The sequence below is a fragment of the Equus przewalskii genome, chromosome 9 (genome assembly GCF_037783145.1).
Source record: "Equus przewalskii isolate Varuska chromosome 9, EquPr2, whole genome shotgun sequence".
NCBI classification, from domain to species: Eukaryota; Metazoa; Chordata; class Mammalia; order Perissodactyla; family Equidae; genus Equus; species Equus przewalskii.
In genome coordinates, this window is record NC_091839.1 from 26,436,115 (window position 1) to 26,458,993 (window position 22,879).

General features: G+C 45.3%; 1 protein-coding gene across 7 annotated transcripts; it reads left to right on the forward strand.

Annotated features, from left to right (window-relative positions):
• Nucleotides 1-340: 340 nt before the first annotated feature.
• Nucleotides 341-19,948, forward strand: LOC103563465 (zinc finger protein 551-like). 7 transcript variants are annotated; one of them, XR_011522481.1, is made up of 5 exons: nucleotides 341-579; nucleotides 3,801-3,924; nucleotides 5,473-7,424; nucleotides 10,694-10,741; nucleotides 19,514-19,948. XR_011522481.1 is itself a non-coding variant. In XM_008538855.2 (3 exons), exons 1-3 carry the CDS (start codon nucleotides 547-549, stop codon nucleotides 7,293-7,295), a joined length of 1,980 nt encoding a protein of 659 aa, XP_008537077.1. In that variant the 5' UTR covers nucleotides 341-546; the 3' UTR covers nucleotides 7,296-19,948. The 7 variants fall into 7 exon arrangements, 2 of the variants coding, with proteins under 2 accessions (XP_008537077.1, XP_008537078.1); XR_011522480.1 differs by having other exon boundaries at nucleotides 10,694-19,948; XR_011522482.1 differs by lacking the exon at nucleotides 10,694-10,741.
• Nucleotides 19,949-22,879: the final 2,931 nt, after the last annotated feature.

A 22,879-nucleotide genomic window follows, 5' to 3' on the forward strand; every position in this document is an offset into this window, starting at 1 on the left:
TAAGTAATATTTTTAGCCTCTGGGGGCGTTCTGAGCTTCAGCGAGTCTAAAATGATGTCTCTATACACTTAAGTGATGAGTCGCAGATAACACTCCGCAGAAACCTGGGAAACGCCCCTTTAAGTAGTAAGCACTTCCCTTTTTCGTGAAGGCTCAAGTCCTCATTTCCCAGCGCCACTAGCTGTGCCGCCAAACCGTTACTGGCACAGGTCAACGGCTGAGACAGCCGTCCCGCTGTGCAGCTGATGAAACTACACTATCCAGAGAGCAATGCGAAAACGGGGAGGAGTTGAGCCAATGAGAATCCAGGACAGGGGAATTTCCGTGCGTGCGGGTCCGGTGAGGGCGGGGCTTCCGGCATCTTCCTCGTGGCGGTCATTTTGGCTTCTCTGGAGTCTGTTCACTGAGGGAGAGGCTCTGTAGCGCTGGGTCGCGACGAAGAAGGCCCTGAAGACGTTGTCCCCGCTGCTCAGAGCGGGTCTGAGGCTTGGCGGCGGCGCGCCCCGGGTGACCCGCACCAGACCGGGAGCTCCGCCCCCGAGGCCGATGGCGGCGGCCGCGCGGAGGGAGCCGGCTCAGGTGAGCGCTCGGTTCCGGCCCGCCCCGCCCGCAGCGCAGCCCGAGCTCCAGCCCTCGGGCGGGCGCTGCTCCCGGGCCTGCAGCCCAGGCCCCGGGACCGGGCCTGGGAGGCGCTCGTGGGGCCTGTGGCTGCGGGCAGGGGTCCCGGGCGGCGGGGCGCCGGGTCCGCGTTGTGTCCGCAGGGAATAGTGTGAGGTGGGGTCCGGCCTGGACCGGCAGGGGAGGGGCTGCTCCTTCTGTGCGAGGGCCCCGGGCGGAGGGGACCCCAGGCTCTGTGTCGTGTCCGCAGGCGACAGAGAATGAGACGCAGTTGTGCCCGAGGCGTGTTGCCTTCGTCCTCAGGACTCTGGGAGCCAGGCGGGTTGGAACAGGAGGGCCGCTGCCCGAGAGAAGGTTCTGACGGTTTCCAGAAGCCGGTCGAGGGGAGCACAGGGCGTGGACAGACGGTGACAGTTGGGCGCAGGGAGGGTGGTCCTGGCACGTGCGGAGCGGGAGGAGCCTGCTCTGAGGACTGAGGCCAGAGGGACTGCTGTCCTCCGAGGTCACCCGCTCCAGGGCTGGGCGGCGGTGAGAGCGGCGTGAGCCCGTGTTTCCTGGCTGTGGTTACCGGTCTGTCAGAGGACCTCCCTCCTCGCCCAGATTCCCTGGAAGTGCAGCATGGCTTAGGGCTCCTGGTGTGTGGGGCTCATTTCAGGGCCCCCCGCGTCCTCACTCACCCCACCCACACGGTCTCTCGGATGTTGGTGTCCTGGGACTGTTCTGCCCCTCTTCCAGCCCTCGAGCCTGGGAAACTGGAACAGGCAGCAAGCCCAGGGTTCTAAGTCCAAGTCTAGGGTTCTTTGGAATGGTTCTTGTTGTTGACAACCAGTGGAAAGAGGTGTGGAAGTTCGTCCCAGGCGTGGATCCTAGAGGGTGCACAGGCTTGGAGGGGAGGCTGAACTGGTTCAGGGACCTGCAGGTATCTTCTCTTTCTCATGGGAACTGGGAGCAGTAGGGCGGGAGTCAGGTGTGGAACAGCTTTGTAAGAAGTTGGGTGTCTCTTCTGGAGGTGATGGGAGCAATGGGATCTAGGGAGCAGTGAAGGCAGGTGATCTGACCCGGGTCTCATCCTGCTCCCTGTGGCTGCAGCATGGAGAACAGTATGGGTGGGAGGTGGGGGGTAGGAAGATCAGAAGGAGGCTACTGCTATAGTCTGGGTGAGTGTGATGGTAGCTGGACCAGAGTGGTGGTGGTGGATGTGGGAGAATTGATTGGATTCTGGATCAGTGTATTGGGTATAGCTGCCTCAGATCTCTAATTTTGAGGTTGAGAGAAAGAGAAAGGGAGGAGTCAGGGATAACTTGAAGGTTTTGTTGTAGCAGCTGGAAGGGTGGAAGCTCCCTCAACTGAAATGGGGAAGTCCAACTGAGAGTAATTTTTTTCACTGGGGTTATTAGAAGTTTTATTTGTGGCCTGCTCAGGATGTGAGATGTTCCAGAGACCAGTTTTTGGGCATCTGGAACCTGAGGAGGAGTTCGGGATGGAGACTTCTCCAAAGGGTGATGGAGTGGGTAGACCAGAGAGGAGCTATGGTCACTCTAAGATGGAGGATCCTGGTCAGGATAATAATGGTAATAGTAGGCCAGGAAAAAGAGGGTGACCCCATTGGGCTCCTGGTTGTGGGAGGTGACTGTCACAACACAGGTAGGGAGAGGGTGGGTGGGGGGCATATGGTTCCACATGTGGCCAAGGCCTTCGAGGAATGAGTGGACATGAGATGGATGCAGAGGCATAGGATTTCAAGTAAGGTGACTCTGAGGCTGAAGCTGGTGCTTATACACTGGCTCTACAGCCTCACCAAGATCTTGTTATAAACCTTGGTGTTTCCTGGGTGTTCCAGTCAGGCTGACAGGTTAACTTAGGGGGACAAGTAATCATCCGTGAGAGTCCCTGGGCATACAGTAGAGGGCCACTGGGGCTGGGCCTTGAATGAGGGTTAGGTGGAGACAGGAAAGCTGACTGGTCAGGGGACATCAAGTGGAGGAGGGCAATGTGTATCTGAAATCTGATGTGGTTCTCAGTAGGTGAGGTTGAAGCAAAGATCAGTCAGAGAGAGAGGCCTTGATAGCAGGACTCAAGGCTGCCTCTGTCAGTGGGGACCATCAGAGCTGGGTTGGTACTTGACCCTGTTTGAATTTGCCAAGCGTTCTTTGGAGCACATGTGCTAAGTGATGAATGGAGAGATCAAGGAGATGACTGTGGTGTAGGGCAGGAGGTGGCTGTAGCTGTGGAAGTGCGGTTGTGAGACAGAGGTGTGGTAGAAAGAGTGATGTCCACTTGGAGAGAGAGTGTGAACTCATGGTCCCAGGGTCCTGGTACTGGCATAAGAGTGAAGGGTGAGCCCATGTTTGGTGGGGTGTAGGAGAAATGAGCGATCTGGGGCCCTCTGGTGGAGTTGCCTGAAAGAGAGTGTTGGGGCTGTACAGGCCAGGCTCAGAGCTTAAATACCATCTACCTGCCCCACTGCCTGTTGTGGTTGAGGACTGACACAGTGGTCAGTAGGAGCATGATGAGACAGTGACCATCATTATCACCTGGGCTTGGAAATCTTCCCTGATGTGGGGAAGGGGTGAGGGTAAGCAAGGGATAGATTAGAGAGGTTGTGATATTAGAATCCTGGGAAAGAACGTGATCATGAAACAAACTGTCCCCATCATGCCAGGGTTGTGTGACCTTTGAAACTGTGCATGTGGGAGAGAAGTGTGGGTGAAATAACGATGTGCATGTGAAGAGGTAGGTGATGGCCCCCAGGCCCTTGAATTGGCATCATAAGAGTAAAGGATGATGTTGTGTTTTTTTGTCTTGAAAGGATGACCTGAGAGACTCACAAGTATTGCCTGACAAGACCTGTATCAGGTCATTCACACCCTCCCTGTGGTCAGCATCTCTCCCTCACCTATGTTTGTGACACCCACCACATTGACAAGAGTCAGTGTGGCCTACATGCCAGACCCAGAGCTCAGATACCATCTATCTGCCCATTTGCCTGTTGTTGCTGTGAGAGGACACATTATCAATGGGAATATAAGGAGAGAGTGGCCCCCATAGCACTGAGGCCTGGTATCTCCTCTGAGGTGGGGAGTACAGTGAGCAGAGGATGGATGTGGAGGATGGGGGATATGATGAACTTGGAATCCTAGGAGAGAAGCTGATCATGGAATGAACTGTCCCCCTTATGACAGGGTATGAACTTTGAGGATGTGGCCATCAGCTTCTCCCAGGAGGAGTGGAGGCTCCTCGATGAGGCTCAGAGACTCCTGTACTGTGATGTGATGCTGGAGACCTTTGCTCTTGTAGCATCCCTGGGTAAGACCTTTACATCCGTCCTGGTGTCCTGAGGTGATGTCCTGCCTTTCCTTTCTTCCCCAGAGTTAGTTCTGTCTTTCCCATAGGTGGACCGTGGGCTCTGCTGCTTTCCTGCTACTTTCTTGTCATATATGCTGTGGCTCCCAGTGCTGAGCTGTGTGTCATCTCCTGAGCAATGGACTCCCCAAGCAGCCCTAACACCTGTGGCTTCAAAAAGTGCAGGGAAGGGTCTGGGAGTCAGGAGTCTCACAGTCAGTTTAATGGATCCCTTCTTGCTTGCCCTCTCCCTGGCAGGGTGACCATGTCTGGATCTGTGGCCTCCAGTTTTGCCCCCTTCCTCTAGCTAAGTTTTCTTTGTGATTACCTGTGCCAGGTCATGGTCATTACTGCCATGAACCATGAGCTGTTCTTTTAAGACACTTCTTCTCTTGTTTTTTTTTTTTTGTAGTATTTTCTTTCCTGAATACCATTGTATGGCGAGTGACTCTGGGCCAGTGCTGGCCACTCACCTATGCTGTCTTTCATTAAATCTTGCATCATTCATGTTCTGAGTATTTGCACAGTGGAGGGTGCAGGGAAAACCCTGGTTGTTTCACATGGTGGACATGACCAGGTGGTCTCAGAGGAAGCCTGGCTCTGGTGAGTGGCAAGTAGGGGTGGACATGACATCAAGTCTATTTTCAGATCATACCAGGAACCTACCACGTGTCCAGTAGTGTTTCTGTTTGTTTAAAAAAGATTTTTTTTTTTGAGGAAGATTGACCGTCTGCTGCTAATCCTCCTCTTTTTACTGAGGAAGATTGGCCCTGAGCTAACATCTGTGCCTATTTTCCTCTATTTTATATGTGGGATACCTGCCACAGCATGGCTTGATAAGCAGTGCTAGGTCTGCGCCCGGGATCCAAACTGGCAAACCCCTGGCTGCTAAAGTAGCATGTGCGAACTTAACCACTACGCCACCAGGCTGGCCCCTCTAATATTGTGTTGATGCAAGTGCCACTGGCCACACCTCATTTCTACCTGTTCTCCCCATACTTGACACTTTGCTGACTTGTCATTTCATCTGTAACTTTTGGCTCCTGTCTACCTCCACCTTTGTGGCGTGTGTCATCTGTTCCTCTGAAATATTCGCCAACATTTACCTGCACGTGTGTCATGAGGTGTACACATATTTTTAAATAGTCTTTGAATACCATCTACTGAGTTTCAGTTGAGTTTTACTGGGACAGGACTCAACCAGTCTTCCACACAGCATGCCCATGTCACCAGCAGACCAAGTCTTGCTTAAGGCTGTTGGCAGACAAGTGAAGTGGAGACTCTGCTACTCCTCCATGTGGTCCACCCCATTTTTGTGTCCTTTGTCTGGTGAGGTGGCCCCTATTCTGTGATCTTCAGAGGCCCAGTACAGCCAAGCAGCCCCTTTCTCAACCTGCCCCCAGGTCCCTTGTCCTCAGAACAGTCTCTGGACCCAACTTGTGTCCAACACACCTGGGGTTTCCCCCTCCACCAAAGTCAACATGCGTTTCCTCAGCTTTTTTCTGCTTTCAGGTTGTTGGCATGGAGCAGAAGATGAGGATGCTCCTTCTGAGCAGAATGTATCTGCAGAAGGAGACTTACAAGTCAGAGCTTCCACAACCGGTCCATCCACCCAGAACACCCACTCCTGTGAGATGTGCATCCTAGGCCTGAAAGATATTTTGCATGACGCTGAGCACCAAACAATACACCCTTTGCAGAAACCAAACTTGGGCAGCACATGTGTGAGATGTCTCTGTTTCAGTGGAAATCTTCACCAGCAACAGAGGCAGGACAGTAGAGAGAAGCCCTGGAATAGAGATGTGAACAGGGCCTCGTTTGTGACAAGCTGCAGCTTGTATGTGTCAGGGGAGCCTTTCAGCTGTAGGGAGGTTGGTGAGGACCCTCTGGCCACCTTAAGCCTTCTCCAACACCAGGCCGTTCCCTACAGTGAGACACCACACAGTTACAGTGAGAGTGGGCAGGCCTTTCTCAGTGGAAAAAGTCATGACAAAAGGGGTGAATGTGAAAAAGCTCCCAACCACAACCATACACTTGTTCAGCATGAGAGTGTCTGCTCTGGAGAACAGCTTTATGAGGGTGGCAAATGTAGGAAAGCCTTCAATTGCAACTACAGATTTGTTCAGCACCAGCAAGTTCCCACTGGACAAAGGCCATATGAGTGTGGTGAATGTGGGAAATTCTTTAGCGAAGTCTCTGACCTTATTAAGCACCGGAGAACTCACACTAGAGAAAAGACTTATGAATGCGGTGAATGTGGAAAAATCTTTATCCACAGATCCAAACTCATTTACCACCAGAGGCAACACACTGGAGGAAAGCATTATGAGTGTGGCGAATGTGGGAAATCCTTTAGCTACAAATCTAACCTCATTGAACACTGGAGAGTTCACACTAGAGAAAGACCTTATGAGTGTATTGAATGTGGGAAGTCCTTTAGACAAAGCTCTAGCCTTTTTCGACACCAGAGAGTTCACACTGGAGAAAGACCTTATGAATGCAGTGAATGTGGGAAATCCTTTAGACAGATCTTTAACCTCATTCGACATGGGAGAGTTCACACTGGAGAAATGCCCTATGAGTGTAGTGATTGTGGGAAATCTTTTAGCTGCAAATCTGAACTCATTCAACACCAGAGAATTCACAGTGGTGAAAGGCCTTATAAGTGCAGTGAATGTGCGAAGTCTTTCAGACAGTTCTCTAACCTCATTCGGCACCGGAGTGTTCATACTGGAGAAAGGCCATATGAGTGCAGTGTTTGTGGGAAGTCTTTTAGCCGCAAATTTATCCTCATTCAACATCAGAGAGTTCACACTGGAGAAAGACCTTTTGACTGCAGTGAATGTGGAAAGTGTTTTACCCGCAAATCTGATCTCATTCAACATCAGAGGATTCATACTGGCACAAGACCTTATGAGTGCGGTCAATGTGGGAAATCCTTTAGACAACGCTCTGGCCTTATTCAACACCGCAGAGTTCATTCTGGAGAAAAGCCTTATGGATGTGGGGAATGTGGGAAATCCTTTAGCCAAAGTGCTAGCCTCATTCAACACCAGAGAGTTCACACTGGAGAAAGACCTTATGAATGTAGTGAATGTGGGAAATCCTTTAGTCAAAGCTCTAGCCTCATTCAACACCAGAGAGGTCACACTGGTGAAAGGCCTTATGACTGCAGTGAATGTGGGAAACCCTTTACCCACAAATCTGACCTCATTCAACACCAGAGAGTGCACACTGGAGAAAGACCTTATGAGTGTAGTGTATGTGGCAAATCCTTTAGCCGCAAATCTAACCTCCTTAGACACCGGAGAGTTCACACTGGAGAAAAACTTTAAATGTGCTAGGAATATTTCTTTCTTCACTCAGTGTAATAATGCTGGAGGAGAGTGTGTGAAAGACATTTTCCTGACTGTAAGCTTCTTTTATCTGAAAATAGACTGTATAAGGTTCCTCATAAGTTTCAGGTATGTGGGAGGCTTTAATGAGATGTAATACACTAACCAACATGCCCAGGGCTATTGCCAGATTTATATCACTGCAGTTTCTGTTGCTAAAGCCATTTCTCCTTTACTCCCTGGCACACCTCAACAGTGTACATCAGTCGGCACCCTGATGTGGTCAGAGAAGCTGACCTCTCTTGTCCCATTTGCTTGAGGAAATTATGAGCCCTTTGCAGGATCCTCGTTCCTTTCTCTCTGTCTTTAAAGAATAGACCTGACCCAGTTTCAGTCAGGAAGACCCATCCTCAACTTACTAAGAAGGACTACCTTTTTCAAGGACATGGTTGTTTTCACATCAGGCTTGTGATGGACTCTTCAGGTTCTAATTCATCAACCTAGGAACTGATGACATTGGTCTAGTTTATGTTCTTTTAATAAAGGTCTTTTTTTTTTTTTTTTGAGGAAGATTAGCCCTGAGCTAACATCTGCTGCCAATCCTCCTCTTTTTGCTGGGGAAGGATGGCCCTGAGCTAACATCTGTGCCTGTCTTCCTCTACTTTGTATGTGGGATGCCTACCATAGCATGCCTGTGCTTGCCAAGTGGTGCCATGTCTGCACCTGGGATCCAAACGGGAGAACCCCAGGCCGCTGAAGGAGAACGTGCACACTTAACCGCTGTGCCACTGGGCCAACCCCAGTAAAGGTCTTTTTGGTTTGGCACCTTTAATAGTTCACTTTGTGGTGTGATTTGAAAGCAGAATTGTGATGTGTTAGCATGTAGGGGTGACCACATTCTTTGGGGATCCCAACCTTTTTGTCCTTCAGAAGGGATGGTATGATGGCAGAAATAGCTCTTCGTCCAATATTGGTCTAATTTGCATTGCTGCCCAAGGCCTTGAAAGAAAGTCTGGAGGGCTTCATGGTCCTAATTTGAGGTTTGGTGCCACAATTTTGTGGGAGGCCAGAGGTCCCCAGGGGGACCTTTGTTATGACAACCTCCTGTGCTTCTGTTAACAACTGGAACACATAGTTCCCAGCATTTTGAGGAGACCTCTTCCCCAGGACCTGCAGAGGAGCCATTTGCCATGATATACAAAATTTTATATGCTAATGTCATTGATTCTAAGATTATAGGGTCTGCTGGAATTGTAATTGGTACAGAAACCCTGGATTAAGGAGTGGAGAAGATTGCAGTAAATTAGGGTGGAATGTGCCTCTTCTAAAAGTTCATAGATATTCTGGTACTGTCGCTTGTGTGATCCATGTGTACAGAAATTCTCAGAACCTTTGTAACTATTTCCTGTAGCTGAGTTCATTGACAGAGAAAATCATCTAAAGTTTGGTGAATTCCCGTAGCCTCTCTGGTCTGTTCACCTCTTGGCCATTGCTCTACAGGGAAGAAAACAAGGATAGATAGAAGGGTGATCCAGTTTTCCAAGGATGGGTCTTGTGACTCAGCCAGCTTTCTTGTTGATTCAGGTGGCAGCAGTCTTCATTGCTTGCCATTATTTGCTGCCACTGAGGCAAGGCTGCCCCTCCCAAGGTGTGAGGAGAGAGATGGTGAGGTCCATATAGGGTTGCCAACTTTATGTTCTAAGAAAACAGGGACACCTAGGCTTTCATTAGGAACCACTTGAAAGCTTGGTTAAGGTATAATTTGTATGTTTGACAGGCACAAAGTGCACTTATCTAATGTGTACAGTTTGGTAAGCTTTGACATGTATAAAGCTGTGGAACTATTGTCATACTCATAAAAATGAACTTATTTGTCACCCACATATTTACCTCGTGCTTTTATAATCTCTCTGTGCCGGGGTCCCGCCCCGGCTGAGTCCAGGTTCCTGAGGGATGGACGGCGTCGGCGCAATGAGGGGAAAATAAAGGGGACGTGAGACTTGGGTTGGTGTTAGCAAGTCCGACTTTACTGTGCACGTGTCATTTATATATTTTTCAGGATTAGTACAGAAATAGTTCTACGAATATTCTGGGAGAGATAAGGAAGTAAAAAACGAGCACAAGAATATTTATTAGCGTTCTATTCTATAGAGCATAAGGTTAATGGTAGTCTTCTCCACAATTAACTACTGTTTGTTGTCTCTAAGCTAAAAGAGATAGGTACCTAGGCATCTGTTGTAATTCATGGTAAAGTTAAATCAAAGAGAGAAGGTCCAGGCCTCTGGACAGGACAGCAGTCTGTCTGGTTACATCCTGGTGGAGCCATCCCTGCCTCCCTCAATCATTTACACCATTAGTGTAGATGGTTAATGGGAACAAAAGGCGACTCCAGGGTGTCTTATCCCCAGGGCTATCTGGACTCTCGGCGGGCAGTTAAACATCTTTACATTTTTGCGCCCTTTAGGGGGTGAAAGCATTCCTTTGTCTTTTAGATTGTGGAGCTAACAGTCCCTTAAGCACACTGCCGGAGAAAGTATCATTTTGTTAGTAAAGTAAAGGGCTGAAAAGCTAAGCTAAACTATACATCTTCAAGAATAAAAAACAGAAATAAGTATAGACATAACCTTGATAGAAAGCATGCATATAATTCAGAAAATATCAGGGATGTCAGCCGGCCTTTCTTCACCGAGGGGCATTCTTGCACCCCTCGGCCCTTCTACTCATCAATTATTTGTTATTTATTGCTTTTAGGAGAAAACCTCTATAACATTTTAACAGAAAGCAGAAGGTCAAGAATAATATGTAGATACTTTTTCATCATCCAATTAACCAACAAACTTAGAAGGACGATGCATATATATTTAGACAAAGAACTGGAGGGAGAAGGAAACATTAACCAGACAGAGGCCATAAACCTAATTCGACATCTTATCTGGGCAGGATTCCTTTCTGATTGTCTCAAATGGGACTGTGTGCTGCTCCAATAATTAACTGAAAAATATCTTGAAAGTTACCTGCCGGTGGTCACATTCTCTTACTATATCTAATTTTCCCAGGAGGTAGTGCCTCCCAAGCAGCCACCCAAAGGAGTGAAAACTGGAGGTTAGGAAAGGAAAAGGAATGAAGGGCAATTAGAAGCAGCACAGGTTTCAGAACTATGTGAGGGGCTGGCCGGTTATTCTTCACCAAGGGGCGACCCTGCACCCCTAGGCATTAATCGGCTGGACCCTGTCAAACAGCCGATCAAATGATGTAGCCACGGCTCCCAGCATCTCTGCCTTCCCTGGCTTTCCAGGCAATCATTGACTGACTTTCCTTTTCAATAGATTAGTTCATGTTTCTCTGATTTAACATAGGCATCATAAGGTGTATACTTTTTTTTTTTTTTTTTTTACCAGTTTCCTTCATGCTGCATAATTCTTTGGAGATTCAACAATGATGCTTATGTGAGTAGTTAATTCTTTTATTGCTGTGTAATATTCTGTTCTACGGATAACCACTTTGTTTACCCATTCATCTGTTTAGGGACAATTGGGTTATTTCCAGGTTTGCAGTATTGCAAATAAAGCTGCTATGAATATTTGCATTCAATTCTTTATATGGATATATGTTTTATTTCTCTAGTGTTAATAAGTCAGACTGTTACAGTGTTGGCCAACTTTTAACTATAAAAAAATATATTTTATTGAGGTCATATTGGCTTATAACATCGTGTAAATTTCACGTGTATATTCTATTTCAGCTCCTGTGTAGACTGAATCATGTTTACTTCCAAGTCTAGTTTTTATCTGGCACCATACATATGTGCCCCTTTACCCCTTTCACACCCTTCCCACCCCCTTCCTCTCTGGTAAGGACCAATCTGTTTTCCTTATCTGTTTGTTTATCTTCCACATATGAGTGAAATCATGCATATTTGTCTTTCTCTGTCTGACTTATTTTGCTTGACATAGTATCCTTAAGCTCCATCCATTTTGTTCCAAACGGCATGATTTTGTCTTTTTATGGCTGAGTAGTATTCCATTGTATATATACCACATCTTCTTTATCTATTCATGAGTCAATGGGCACTCTGGTTGATTCCAAGTCTTAGCTATTGTGAGTAAAGCTGCCATGAACGTAGGTGTGCATATATGTTTTCGACTTGGTGTTTTCATGTCCTTTGAATAAATACCCAGCAATGGAGTAACTGGATCATATAGTATTTCTACTTCTAAGTTTTCGAGAACTCTCCATACTGTTTTCTGTAGTGGCTGCAGGACTTTACATTCCCGTCAGTAGTGTATGAGGATTCCCTTTTCTCCACATTGTCTCCATCACTTGTTATTTTTTGTCGTGTCTGGTGTAAGATAATGGTCTATTTTTGTTCTTTTGCCTGTGGCAGTCCAATGTTCCAAGCACCATTCACTGAAGAGACTTTCCTTTCTCCATTGTATGTTCCTGACTCCTTTGTTGAAGATTAGTTGATTTTCTTCGTGACACCTTTTGAATTCTCTGTAAGACTGTAATCTCCTGTGACTTCAAGTTTGACTTCTGGAGAGTTGTTATTTCCTTTCTGTTCTGCTGTGATGCTATAGTTCTTCATGGCCCTTGATCCTCTGGCACTGTATTTGTGGTATTAACTACCTTTCTTACTTGGGTAAAGCTTTGGTTACTTTGGTTGTGAGTTGCTTCTGATTGTATTTGAGAGCCTGCACTTTCCATCCTCCGCTGCCTCTGCTAGAGGTGTTGTCAGTGCCCTCCTTGTACTGTACCTCTGCGGTTGCTGGTAACTTGCTGCTTATGATGTTGCTGCAGTCTCAGGTGTCACCACCTATTCACCAGGCTGCAAACACTTCTGCTCTTTGTGGGGTTGGCTGGGTCTTATGTTCCCCTGCTGGCTCTCTGTCAGCTCTCCACAGGCTCAGATCCTGCTCCCCTGTGACCATCTGTGCTGCTGCTCTTGGGGTGTCTGGGGGTGCTGGCTGTACTACTATCAGGGCCACTGGGTTCACAGATGTCGCTGTTGCTGTCAGGGTCCCAGGTGGTTGGATGAAGCCCCTGCTGCTAGTAGAATCAACGTCAGGGGTGCTGCCACTGGGGACTGGGTCACTGGTTCTGCTGTGGTCCTGAAGCCTCTGGTTCCACCTGCCACTGCTGAGGGGGTGAGGCAGGGGCTAAGCAGAGAGATGGGTGTTGCTGCTTGCTTTTACAGCCTCTGGTCCTGGCACTAGCTGGGGTGTTTTTATAACTCAGGTCAGGGTGCCCTGTCCCAGCAGGGAAAATCTGAGTTTTGTATAGTCTCCACTGTTGGAAAGGGCCCACCAATGCCGCAGGAAGAGGAGGGGGCTGGGATACTGGCTCTGCTGTGTTCCGAATTCTCAGGGTGTGTGCACACCTGTCTGTGCTGGGTGGTGAAGTCCAGGGCCTATGCCATGCCTCGTGTTTCTACAATAGTGTATGCTCACAGGTGCCCATGATGGAACCACTGGGGTAGGGACAGGGTCCAAGCAATGCCTGCTGTTTCTGTCTGCACAATGTTTGCTTTTAAAGGCATGTCCCTCAGGTCTGCTACGGGAGGGACAGGGACCAAGCCACACAATGTCTGTCCTTGCAACATCCACTCACAGGTGTGCATACCAGTGTGAGGATCTGTACCCTGGATTGCCATTGCAGGGGAAGGGGGAGGGAGCTGCTCCTCTAATTCCACTGCCTCCTGGGGCCAGTCCACCCACTTTCAGATGTATAGATGCATGCATCTCTTAGGCACCCTGTTTCGCTGTGTAGGGAATCCTCTGTTGGTCATTGGATGTCCGATTGGTTATAACTTAGAGGGCAGAAACAAAGAGAATAACTCACTTTACCATGATGCTGACGTCACCTCCTGTTTAACATTTGAAGAAACGTGAAATTGATTTAAAGTGGTTGTTCTCTTTTGCCTTCCCACCAACAGTGTATGAGAATTCCAGTTCCTCCCTGCCAACACATGATGTGGTCAATCTTGTTTAATTTTAGCCATTGGTATGTGTGTCTGGCAACTCAGTTTGTCTTGAACACTATTTTTGAAAGAATTCATGATGTTGAGTATTTTTCATGCGTTTCTTTGCCCTCTGTTTATCTTTGGTAAAATATCTGCTGATAATCTTTTGCCTGTTTTCTTTTTATGAATTTATTTATTTAATAAATAAAGTGCAACAGCAAAGACATAAGTTGGAATTTCACACATTCATCAATGATGTGAGTGACTTCTTTGCCATATGGAACAGTTGTTTTTGAGTACTGGAAGGAAAGTTCCTTCAGTTTTTTGTCTTATGTACAATTCAAGGCCTAAGTACACCATACAGTTTTTGTTTTTTGGGTTTTTTTTTTTTTGTGAGGAAGATTGGCCCTCAGCTTACATCTGTTGCCAGTCTTCCTCTTTTTGCTTGAGGAAGATGGTCCCTGAGTTAACATCTGTGCCAATCTTACTCTATTTTGTATATGGGATGCCACCACAGCATGGCTTGATGAGTGGTGTGTAGGTCTGTGCCTGGGATCTGAACCTGCAAACCCTTGGCCTGCTGAAGCAGAGCACGTGCACTTAACTACTATGCCACCAAGCCAGCCCCTACACCATACAGTTTTAAGTTTAATCTGCACTGTTAACATATCCTCCACCACTTTCTGAAGTCTAAAACATTCAATAATACATTACGTCAAGCCTAGGTTTTTAGGCTCCATCAGTTTCCCTGGTGTAAATACTCCTGTTGTGGTCACTTTCAACCTAACAAAATGATGTCACTGAGCATGGAATTGGCAAGATATTCCAGTAGTAGACCATTATGTTCTCTTTCCAAAGTAGTGATACAGTAGCCACAAATACCCTCAAGAGCATAGATAATAATAAAATAGTAAAATGGTTAGAGTGGCAAGTTTTAAATGTTTTTAAAAAAAAACAGTTTCAGCATAATTGACTTAAACTGCACATATTTAAAGTGTACATTTGGATGTTTCCGTACATGTTTGCACCCCTGAAATCAAGTTTCCTCCTGCCCTTTTCACTTCCTCCTTCTCCACACATAAAATTTCTGGCACAAGGACATATTCCACCTTTTGTAATGGCTATTTTCAAATATTTCTATAAAACAAAAAGAATATTATGAAACCCATGAACCCATCCCAATCTTTCATCATCATTATTTCATGGTGGTTCTCGTGTCTATCCCCATACACGTTAGTGGGTTATTTTACCTATAATCCCAGATATGTTCATGCATAACCTCTTCAGAATGCATTTCTAGCCATAAGGACACTTTTATAACTCTGATAACTGGAATACACAAAAATATTTTAAAATATGATAAATATGTTAGTCCTGAATTTTGTTAACTGGATTAGCTGGTTAAGGCAGATTGGTTCCAATCAAGATACAAAATATATTTGGGTGGCTTTTATCAGGTATGTCTTAAGTCTTTTCACCTATATGTACCACTTACCTCTTTTTTTTCACTAAAAAAATTGTTTAAGGTCTTAATGTTTTATGTAATTGATTCAATACTTATTGTTTAATTTAAAATCCTGAGGTGCCCCTGAATAATCCAGATGTCTAAATTTGTACAGATATGTATGCACTATATAGTTCCTGGTACTTAATATAATTAGACTTCTCTAACTTCCATTTGTTCGATAAATAAAACAGCCTTTCAAGGTTATGCATTTAGCAGTTCACAAATTCCAATTTCCCTGAGTTTAAAAAAAAAAATTAAATCTCAGAAGAGGAAGCCAAAACCCCAAAAGCCTTAATCTGCCTTTCCCAATGTAGACATATGTCAAATCATCATGAAGTACACTTTAAATGTCTTAGAATTTAATTTGTCATTTGTACCTCAATAAAGCTAGGGGAAAAAAGACTGAAATCACACCTACCCAGAAAGCCTTAATCTGAACCAACATTGAGAAATAGAGCAAGGGAAGAGGGTCTTTTATTCATCACACAGAGCAAAAATACAGAATATATTAATTTATTTTCCCCTAAAGAGAATATGCTTTGGAGAAATGAAAGATTAATTGTGGGGGTTGCTCTTGGAGAATAATCAGTGTTTCTTATCAATGCCCAGATACTGACATGGGGATCATAGTCCTGGCACACATTAGTTTTTATACCTTCAGCTGTTAACTGTAATTCAGCCTTTTTGGCTTCATTTAAAGGATAGGCATTGTTTTTTCATGATTCTTCCCAGGAACATCAAAGAAAGTACAGGAAGTTCATCTTGATAGAGGATGGTTGAAATATTCCCAGTGTCCTGGAACATAGCCTTTTGGAATTTCTGCTAACTCAGCTTCACCAATGAATACATTCACCAGAGTTATGCCAATGCCACTGCAATCCCAGTCAACAAAATATAGAGTTTCACTAAATTCCAAAAAACACTATCACAGAATCCAGAAGATAGGATAAACAGTCCTTTCCTGTGGCCTCCACTGTGTCACACAGGAGCTACAGTCTTCAGAAGGCTGCGGGTGAAGACGTCCCTGAATCTAAGTTGAGTCCCAAGATGGTGGCCACTCTGGCTGCCACAGTGGCCAAAGCCCACTGCGATAAACTCGTGGCCACCGTGGCTACTAGAGGCAGTAAGGAAGCCTCTTTCTTCTTATTTGTCTGTTGACGTTGCTAAGCCATTTGTTCATTAGTATTTGCCACATCCTCAGTTTAGCTCATTGAATCTCTGATTCCGTTTAATATGTTCACTTTCCCCCATATTTTCTGTATACTAGATGTCTATGAGGTGGATGCTTAAGGTCTTTTCCAGATGACAATTTTGTGATGGTGACAAACTTGGAAACACAGTGTGTCTGTTGCTTCCACACTGCAGACAGCCCTTATGTGCCAGGTGTGCATTAGGGCACTAGGTGTGTGGTGGGACACTGTCACAACCAAAGATGTGTAACACAGCTGTGGAACACAGTGGGACAGGTGTGTGATACATTGGCACAACTTGGGGATTCCTCACATACACCCTAGGGACAAGGGTAACTGGTATGGAATGCTGATGCCCCTTAGCGCAGCCTGGAGCCACGTTTGCATTTAGCACATCCTCAACAAGAGATTTGTGGCACACGTGAACTACACACACTGGCATATGCACAGCACACCAGGGACCTGTGAGGTGGATGGAGGTACTGACACAGCACAGCAGTCTCCATAGAGACTTCTTGGACAGACATGATAGGGACACCCAATGGTCATGTCTGGGCCACACACACAATCACTTAGTCCTCATGGACCAAGTGAGATGAGGCCAGTGCAGCCTGGCATGAAGAGAACACACTTGCACCCCCACCACACTCCTATCACTGCGAGTTTGATGTGCTCATGGTCAGATCAGGGAGCTGGGTGTGCACCTTGGCACAACCTGGGCACTTGGACATGTGAGCAGGGGTTTGACATGAGCAGGAGGGCAAGATGTTGATGAATTTTACAGGAGGGCGTCAGCCCACATTTAGCCATTTTCAGGAATGGCTGACTAATTGCAATTCCTTAGGGAGAGGACAAGGGAATGTCCTTGGGGATTAGTAGTCATATCACCAACTAATTGCCCTGAGGAGCTCAAGGGTGGGTTTGGAGGCATTTAACTGTTTAAGAGATGCAATCACCAACTACCCTGCACCAGAACAGGCCCCAGTACAAGAGCAATGCCTGTGACCTTTGCTTTATTTTTAATGCTAAGATCACTCCAGGAGGAGCTTCGGCCTTATTACCATCACCTGCAGTGTATGTGGAAGCATGTTTTCCAAATGAGCCTGTGCAAGGGAATGCTCACCTCTCCCTCTGGAATATTTAGGCCCCATGCCAAATAAAAGGCCCCTGCGTTCCCATGTTCTGGGACAACCACAACTTTGGAAGTGATTGGCATAGCCTCTTCTTTGCTGCAAATAAGTTCTGCTTTGTGTGATGACTACTTCTGGCTGAGAGTCTGATTTTAACTCACCGGGAGGTGAAGTCACTTTTGGTTCGCTAACAGTCATTGGTGTGCAGAAGGGTGAGCATTTTTAACAGTATGAAATAATGAACAATCCAGATCTAGTTTGGGAAAATTGTAGTGGATGATGGCTTAGCAACTTCATCAAGAATAAGAATTAAAAAGTGGGAAGTGATACATATAGGTTAAAAGACTTGTAGAGCACACCTAATAATTGCCTAAAGGTAAATTTTGCATCTGGATTACAATCAATCTGCATTAAATAATGACTACAACTGACAAGATTCAGCACTTATAACAATTTACCATATTTTAAATATTTTGATTTTATCTGACAAAGTTATTGGAGTTATATAAGAGCCTTTGCATTTAGAAACACATTTTGAAGGGGTTATGTATGAAATGACATGCCTGAGATTACAAATAAAATCAACCACTAAGTGCCTGGGAGAGACAAAACAAGAATGACCAGAAATTGATGGATATTTACAGAGTAATGACTTCCTAACAGTCTTTTCCATTTTCAATAGCCATTACAAAGGTAGCATATGTTGTTATTGTTACCACCCAAGGTGGGGGTCCTCTGCTCGCCGCAAGACGCGCCAATAGTCAGGAGGCAAGGTGGTAGGAGAGAAGGGGTTTCTTTATTACAGTTTGCTAGCAAGTGAGAAGATGGCGGACTCATGTCTGAAAGAACCATCTTACAGAACAAAGACTACAGGCCAGTTATATACGGGACTGGTCTCCAGGTGGGGCAGGTGGCTGGACTCTGTTCCCAGTTCCTGTAGTCTTTTGTTTCACTGGATATGCATCAGAGAATAGAGCAACACCCTGTGCCCTGATCTTTCAATTGTCATTGATGATGGCTATCAGCACAGGCTCTCTGCCCGAAGTCATCACGTTCCTAAGGAACTCAAAAGAACAAAAGTTATCATCTTCAGGCAGCTGGGAGGGGTCACAAAATCTACAGAGCATGTCTGGGCTAGTCAATCAGAGGTCATTTAAAGATACAATATGGTTTCTTTTCTACAATATGGCTTCCCTTATGTCAACCTTGTGTTGAGCCAGTATCAATACTTGCTCAGTCTCTTCAAACTTTTTTTTTTATTCCTTGTAATTTTTCCTGAAAGCTAGGCATGATGTACTGGGTAAAAAGAACTGCTGTAAATAGCCTTTCATTGTGTGGTGTTGAGGCGTGCGGAGAAGGGTAAGTGTTAGCCCTACGATTAGGTCTCAGTCTTTTTTTTTTTTTTTTTTTGCGTTGTGATGTCCTCTTTAACCTGTGAGGTCTTAGGGGTGTATTTTAAAGTTTCCAAGCTTAGGAAGTTTTGTTTGTTGTTTGAAGCTTTCTTTTATTTAAAAAAAATTTTTTTTTGAGAAACATTAGCCCTGAGCTAACTACTGCCAATCCTCCTCTTTTTGCTGAGGAAGACTGGCCCTGAGCTAAGATTCATGCCCATCTTCCTCTGATTTATACATGGGACACCTACCACAGCTTGGCTCTTGCCAAGCGGTGCCATGTCCACACCCAGGATCCGGGCTGGTGAACCCCGGGCTGCTGAGAAGTGGAACGTGCAAACTTAACCCCTGTGCCACTGGGCCGGCCCTAAAAAATTTTTTTATTGCCACATAACACAAGTGTCAGTCTTTAAGTGAGTTTATGCTTCTGCAGTTTGAACTTCATGCATGCCTTTCAGTCCCATCTCCACCTTAGGTGAGACTGGATGGCTAGAGTGGGCTGGAGTTGGATGGGTTTTGTTCCCTTCTTTCATGAATAAGGCTGACTGGAGTTTGGGTACTTCCCTTCCCCCAGGTCACTTGGGCTCTGATAAAACCTGAGCAAGTTAGGCTCTGCTTAAGTAGTTTCTCCTGGGGGCAGACTTGGTACAGAACAGAAGGCTTTGGCATATTTGAAAAAGGTTCCTTTTCCTTTCCCTCTGCTGGAACTATGATTGAGTTTTTCTCTGATAGTCACTGTGAGAAACAGGTTAAACTCTAGGGGATAAAACTCAGTGAAAGTGTGGGGCTCCCCATGATTGGTTCCCCCAGAGTTTTCAGCCCTCAGACTTGTCCTCACTGAGCCTCCAGCAATTTGTCCATTACAGTTCAGGTTTGCCCACCCTGGCTCTGGCTCCTGCCATGGTTTCAATTTGTGGGTTTCTGCTTCAGTAACTTGTGATTCTCTGTATTTGCCTGTCAGTCTCTCCTATCTGGGGACAATGGTTTGCCCTGTGACTGCACTTCTTTTAGGAATCTAAGAGGAGTTATTTATTTTTCCAGGTTGTTCATCTTTTTACTTGTTAGGATGGAGCGGCAACTTCCAACTTCTTACATGCTGGACTGGAAACCAGAAGGACCCTCCTGCCCTTTTTATTTCATCCTTCTCAACAAAGAAAGTTATGATACAGTGACACTGCTGTGGTCTGAATGTTTGTGTTCCCCCCTAATTCACATGTTGAAATCCTTACCCACAAAGGTGATGATATTAAGAGGTGGGGCCTTTTGGAAGTGCTTAAATCATGAGAGTGGAGCCATCATGAATGATGCCTTATGAAAGAGGCTCCAGAGAGATCCCCAAGCCCTTCCACCATGTTAAGGATGCAACAGGAAGTTAATGACCCTGAAAAATGCCCTGACCTGACCATGCTGGCACCTGAATCTGTGACTTCTGGCCTCGAGTACTGTGAGAAATAAATTTCTTTTGTTTATAAGCTATCCAGTCTGTGGTCTTTTGTTATAGCAGCTCAAACTAAGACAGATACAGTCTATTTTTTGTTACAGCTATTTAAAAATATATGCAAAAATGGAAAACACTGTGTTATGAAGCCAGAGGAAACCTTCCCAGTCTTCCACCATTATTTATCATTTCATAGCTTTCTTGTTTCCTCTGTCATATATACTAGTGGGTTATTTAGTCAGACATGAGATTTAATGCATAGGAATGCATTGAGATTACATGTTTAAAATGTCAGGGCTATTTTGTAACCCAATGGTCATTACACAAAAATATTTTAAATGTAATATATATGTTATCAATGCTCAGTTTTCTCAGTTGTCTCAAAAATGTGTTTTTAAATCAGATTAATTGCAATTAGGATCAAAATGTATTCTGATAGCTTTCAGTAGCTGTGTCTCATAAATCTTAACTTACAGATTCCACTTACCTTTTTCTTTGTCTTTTTTTTTAGGAAGATTAGCCCTGAGCTAACATCTGCCGCTAATCCTCCTCTTTTTGCTGAGGAAAACTGGCCCTGAGCTAACATCTGTGCCCGTCTTCCTCTACTTTCTATGTGGGATGCCTACCACAGCATGGCCTGACAAGCGGTGCATAGGTCTGCACTGGCGAAGCCTGGACCACCCAAGCAGAATGTGCAAACTTAACGCTGCGCCGCCAGCTGGCCCTTCCACTTACCTTTTTAATTCTTATTATTTATTTGTTGAAGTTGCTGCATCATTTGCTCTTTCGAGCTTGTCATATCCTAGTGTCAACATAAATAGTCAATAATAATTCTATTCTGGAGAGTTTTATTCAAGCCAAACTGAGGACGATAGCCCAGGAGTGCAAGGGGCCAGCCCGGTGGTGCAGCGGTTAAGTGCGCATGTTCTGCTTTGGCGGCCTGGGGTTCGCCGGTTTGGATCCCAGGTGCGGACATGGCAGTGCTTGGCAAACCATGCTGTGGTAGGTGTCTCACATATAAAGTAGAGGAAGATGGGCATGTATGTTAGCTCAGGGCCAGTCTTCCTCAGCAAAAAGAGGAGGATTGGCAGCAGTTAGATCATGGCTAATCTTCCTCAAAAAAAAAAAAAAAAAAAACCCAGGAGTACAGCCTTTGCAAGGGAAGAAAGCACTCTGAAGAAGTGTGGTTTATCGCCCAGTTATATACCATTTCCAAGCAAAGAGATACACATCAAGCATGACGGGGTACATTCTTTCAAGGATTCAAGGAGATATTTTGTTACAGATCAACATGTACAGAGCGAGTCAATGTGGCCATGGCACTGTGGGAAAGGAGGCATTCAGCTTTATCTTTAAAGAGTACTGGTGTCAAATGAAAGGAGGCATGATTTTTTTTTTTCCTTCAAAGAGTACATTCTTTACTGTGGTGGAATGATTGAGGCAGATGTACAGTGTGTGTTTGACAAGCTGTAAGTCAGGCTTCTTTGGTTCACATAAAATTCAGGCCAAATCATGTTCAAACCAGAATGGTTTCCCCATATACTTGAAAATAGAAAGTTTATATCAATAGATCTGGCTTATTAAATCTGTGATACTGTTTAACTAATTGCCCTTTTCCCATAATCCTGTGCCTTAGATATGGATGAAATTAGTGAGATTTGGTCTCAGCAGACAAGTGTGTCATTTTTACTGAGCAAGGGCTCACTGCCTGACATGCATAGAAACCAACACTATGGGACCAGCTTTTGAGAAAAGAAAGAGCTTTATTGTGAGGTCAGCTGGTAAGGACACAGGGAAGGCTCTCTGTCTCCACAATCCAGGGTTCAGGGTGAAATTTATGGAGTTAGGGGCAGAAGCTGATTGGCTAGTCTCAAATCAGTCCATTTATAGTAATGAAGCTGCTGGAAGCCAGATTATCCTTATTCAAAGACTTCTTGCTTTGTAAAAGGCTCCAGTGGCAATATTTCTGAAGATTCTTGGTTCCAGGGTCATCCTGGGGCCATGGGTTCCTGCCTAGCACGTGCACAGTGCCGTTTCTGTTATTGATCAAGGTCTGATTAATCAATAACCTGTTTTAAGGAAGCAAAACTACTGTAAGCTGGTCAATGTTTTATGTGCTGTTTGATCATGGTGACTGTTGGGAAAATAAAAACAACATCTTCTCTCAACCCACAAATCCTCTCCACAAAATTAGCAGACACACAAAACACTTTTATTATTTGCAATGTGTGTGTTTTCCAAGACCAGCAAACAACTCAATTCTGATAGCATTGGATCCTGCAGGTTATAAGGACTCAGTCCCACGAGACTGCACCCCACTTCAGATGCTAATCGCAAGTCCAGGTTATCATCTGTGCTTCTGAAAACTGGCTGTAAATCAGAGATTCTCACAATCTCCTCCTTGTGTTCAATTATTTTGCTAGAGCAGCTCACAGTACTTGCAAACATTTACAGTAGTCGCCCCTGACCTGCAGGTGATATGTCCCGAGACTTCAGTGAATGCCTGAAACCATGGATAGTACAAAATCCTTTATATACTGTGGTTTGTCCTATACATACATCCCTATGATAAAGTTTAATTTATAAACTAGGCACAGTAAGAGATTAACAACAATAACTAATAATAAAATAGAACAATTATAACAATATACTGTAAAAAAAGTAATGTCAATGTGATCTCTCTCAAATATCTTATTGTACTGTACTCACCCTTCTTGTGATGTGAGATGGTACAGTGTCTCCATGATGAGATGAAGTGAGGTCAATGACAGGCATTGTGACCCAGAATTAGGCTACTATTGACCTGACAATATGTTAGGAGGATAATCTGCCTCCAGACCGTGATTGAGGCCGAGTAACTGAAACCTCAGAAAGCGAAACCGTGGATAAGGGGGACTACTGTACGTTTAAGAGGCAGATGAAGAAGTACATAAGGTGAGGTCCAGAAAGGCCCCCAGTGCAGGAGCTTC

What these genes read in the sequence shown, in the direction of transcription:
- LOC103563465 (XM_008538855.2), top strand. Translation starts at nt 547, where the DNA reads ATGGCGGCGGCCGCGCGGAGGGAGCCGGCTCAG. An exon ending in CGCGGAGGGAGCCGGCTCAG is followed by an intron (nt 580 to 3,800) that starts GTGAGCGCTCGG and finishes CCCTTATGACAG; the next exon opens with GGTATGAACTTTGAGGATGT. An exon ending in TGCTCTTGTAGCATCCCTGG is followed by an intron (nt 3,925 to 5,472) that starts GTAAGACCTTTA and finishes TTCTGCTTTCAG; the next exon opens with GTTGTTGGCATGGAGCAGAA.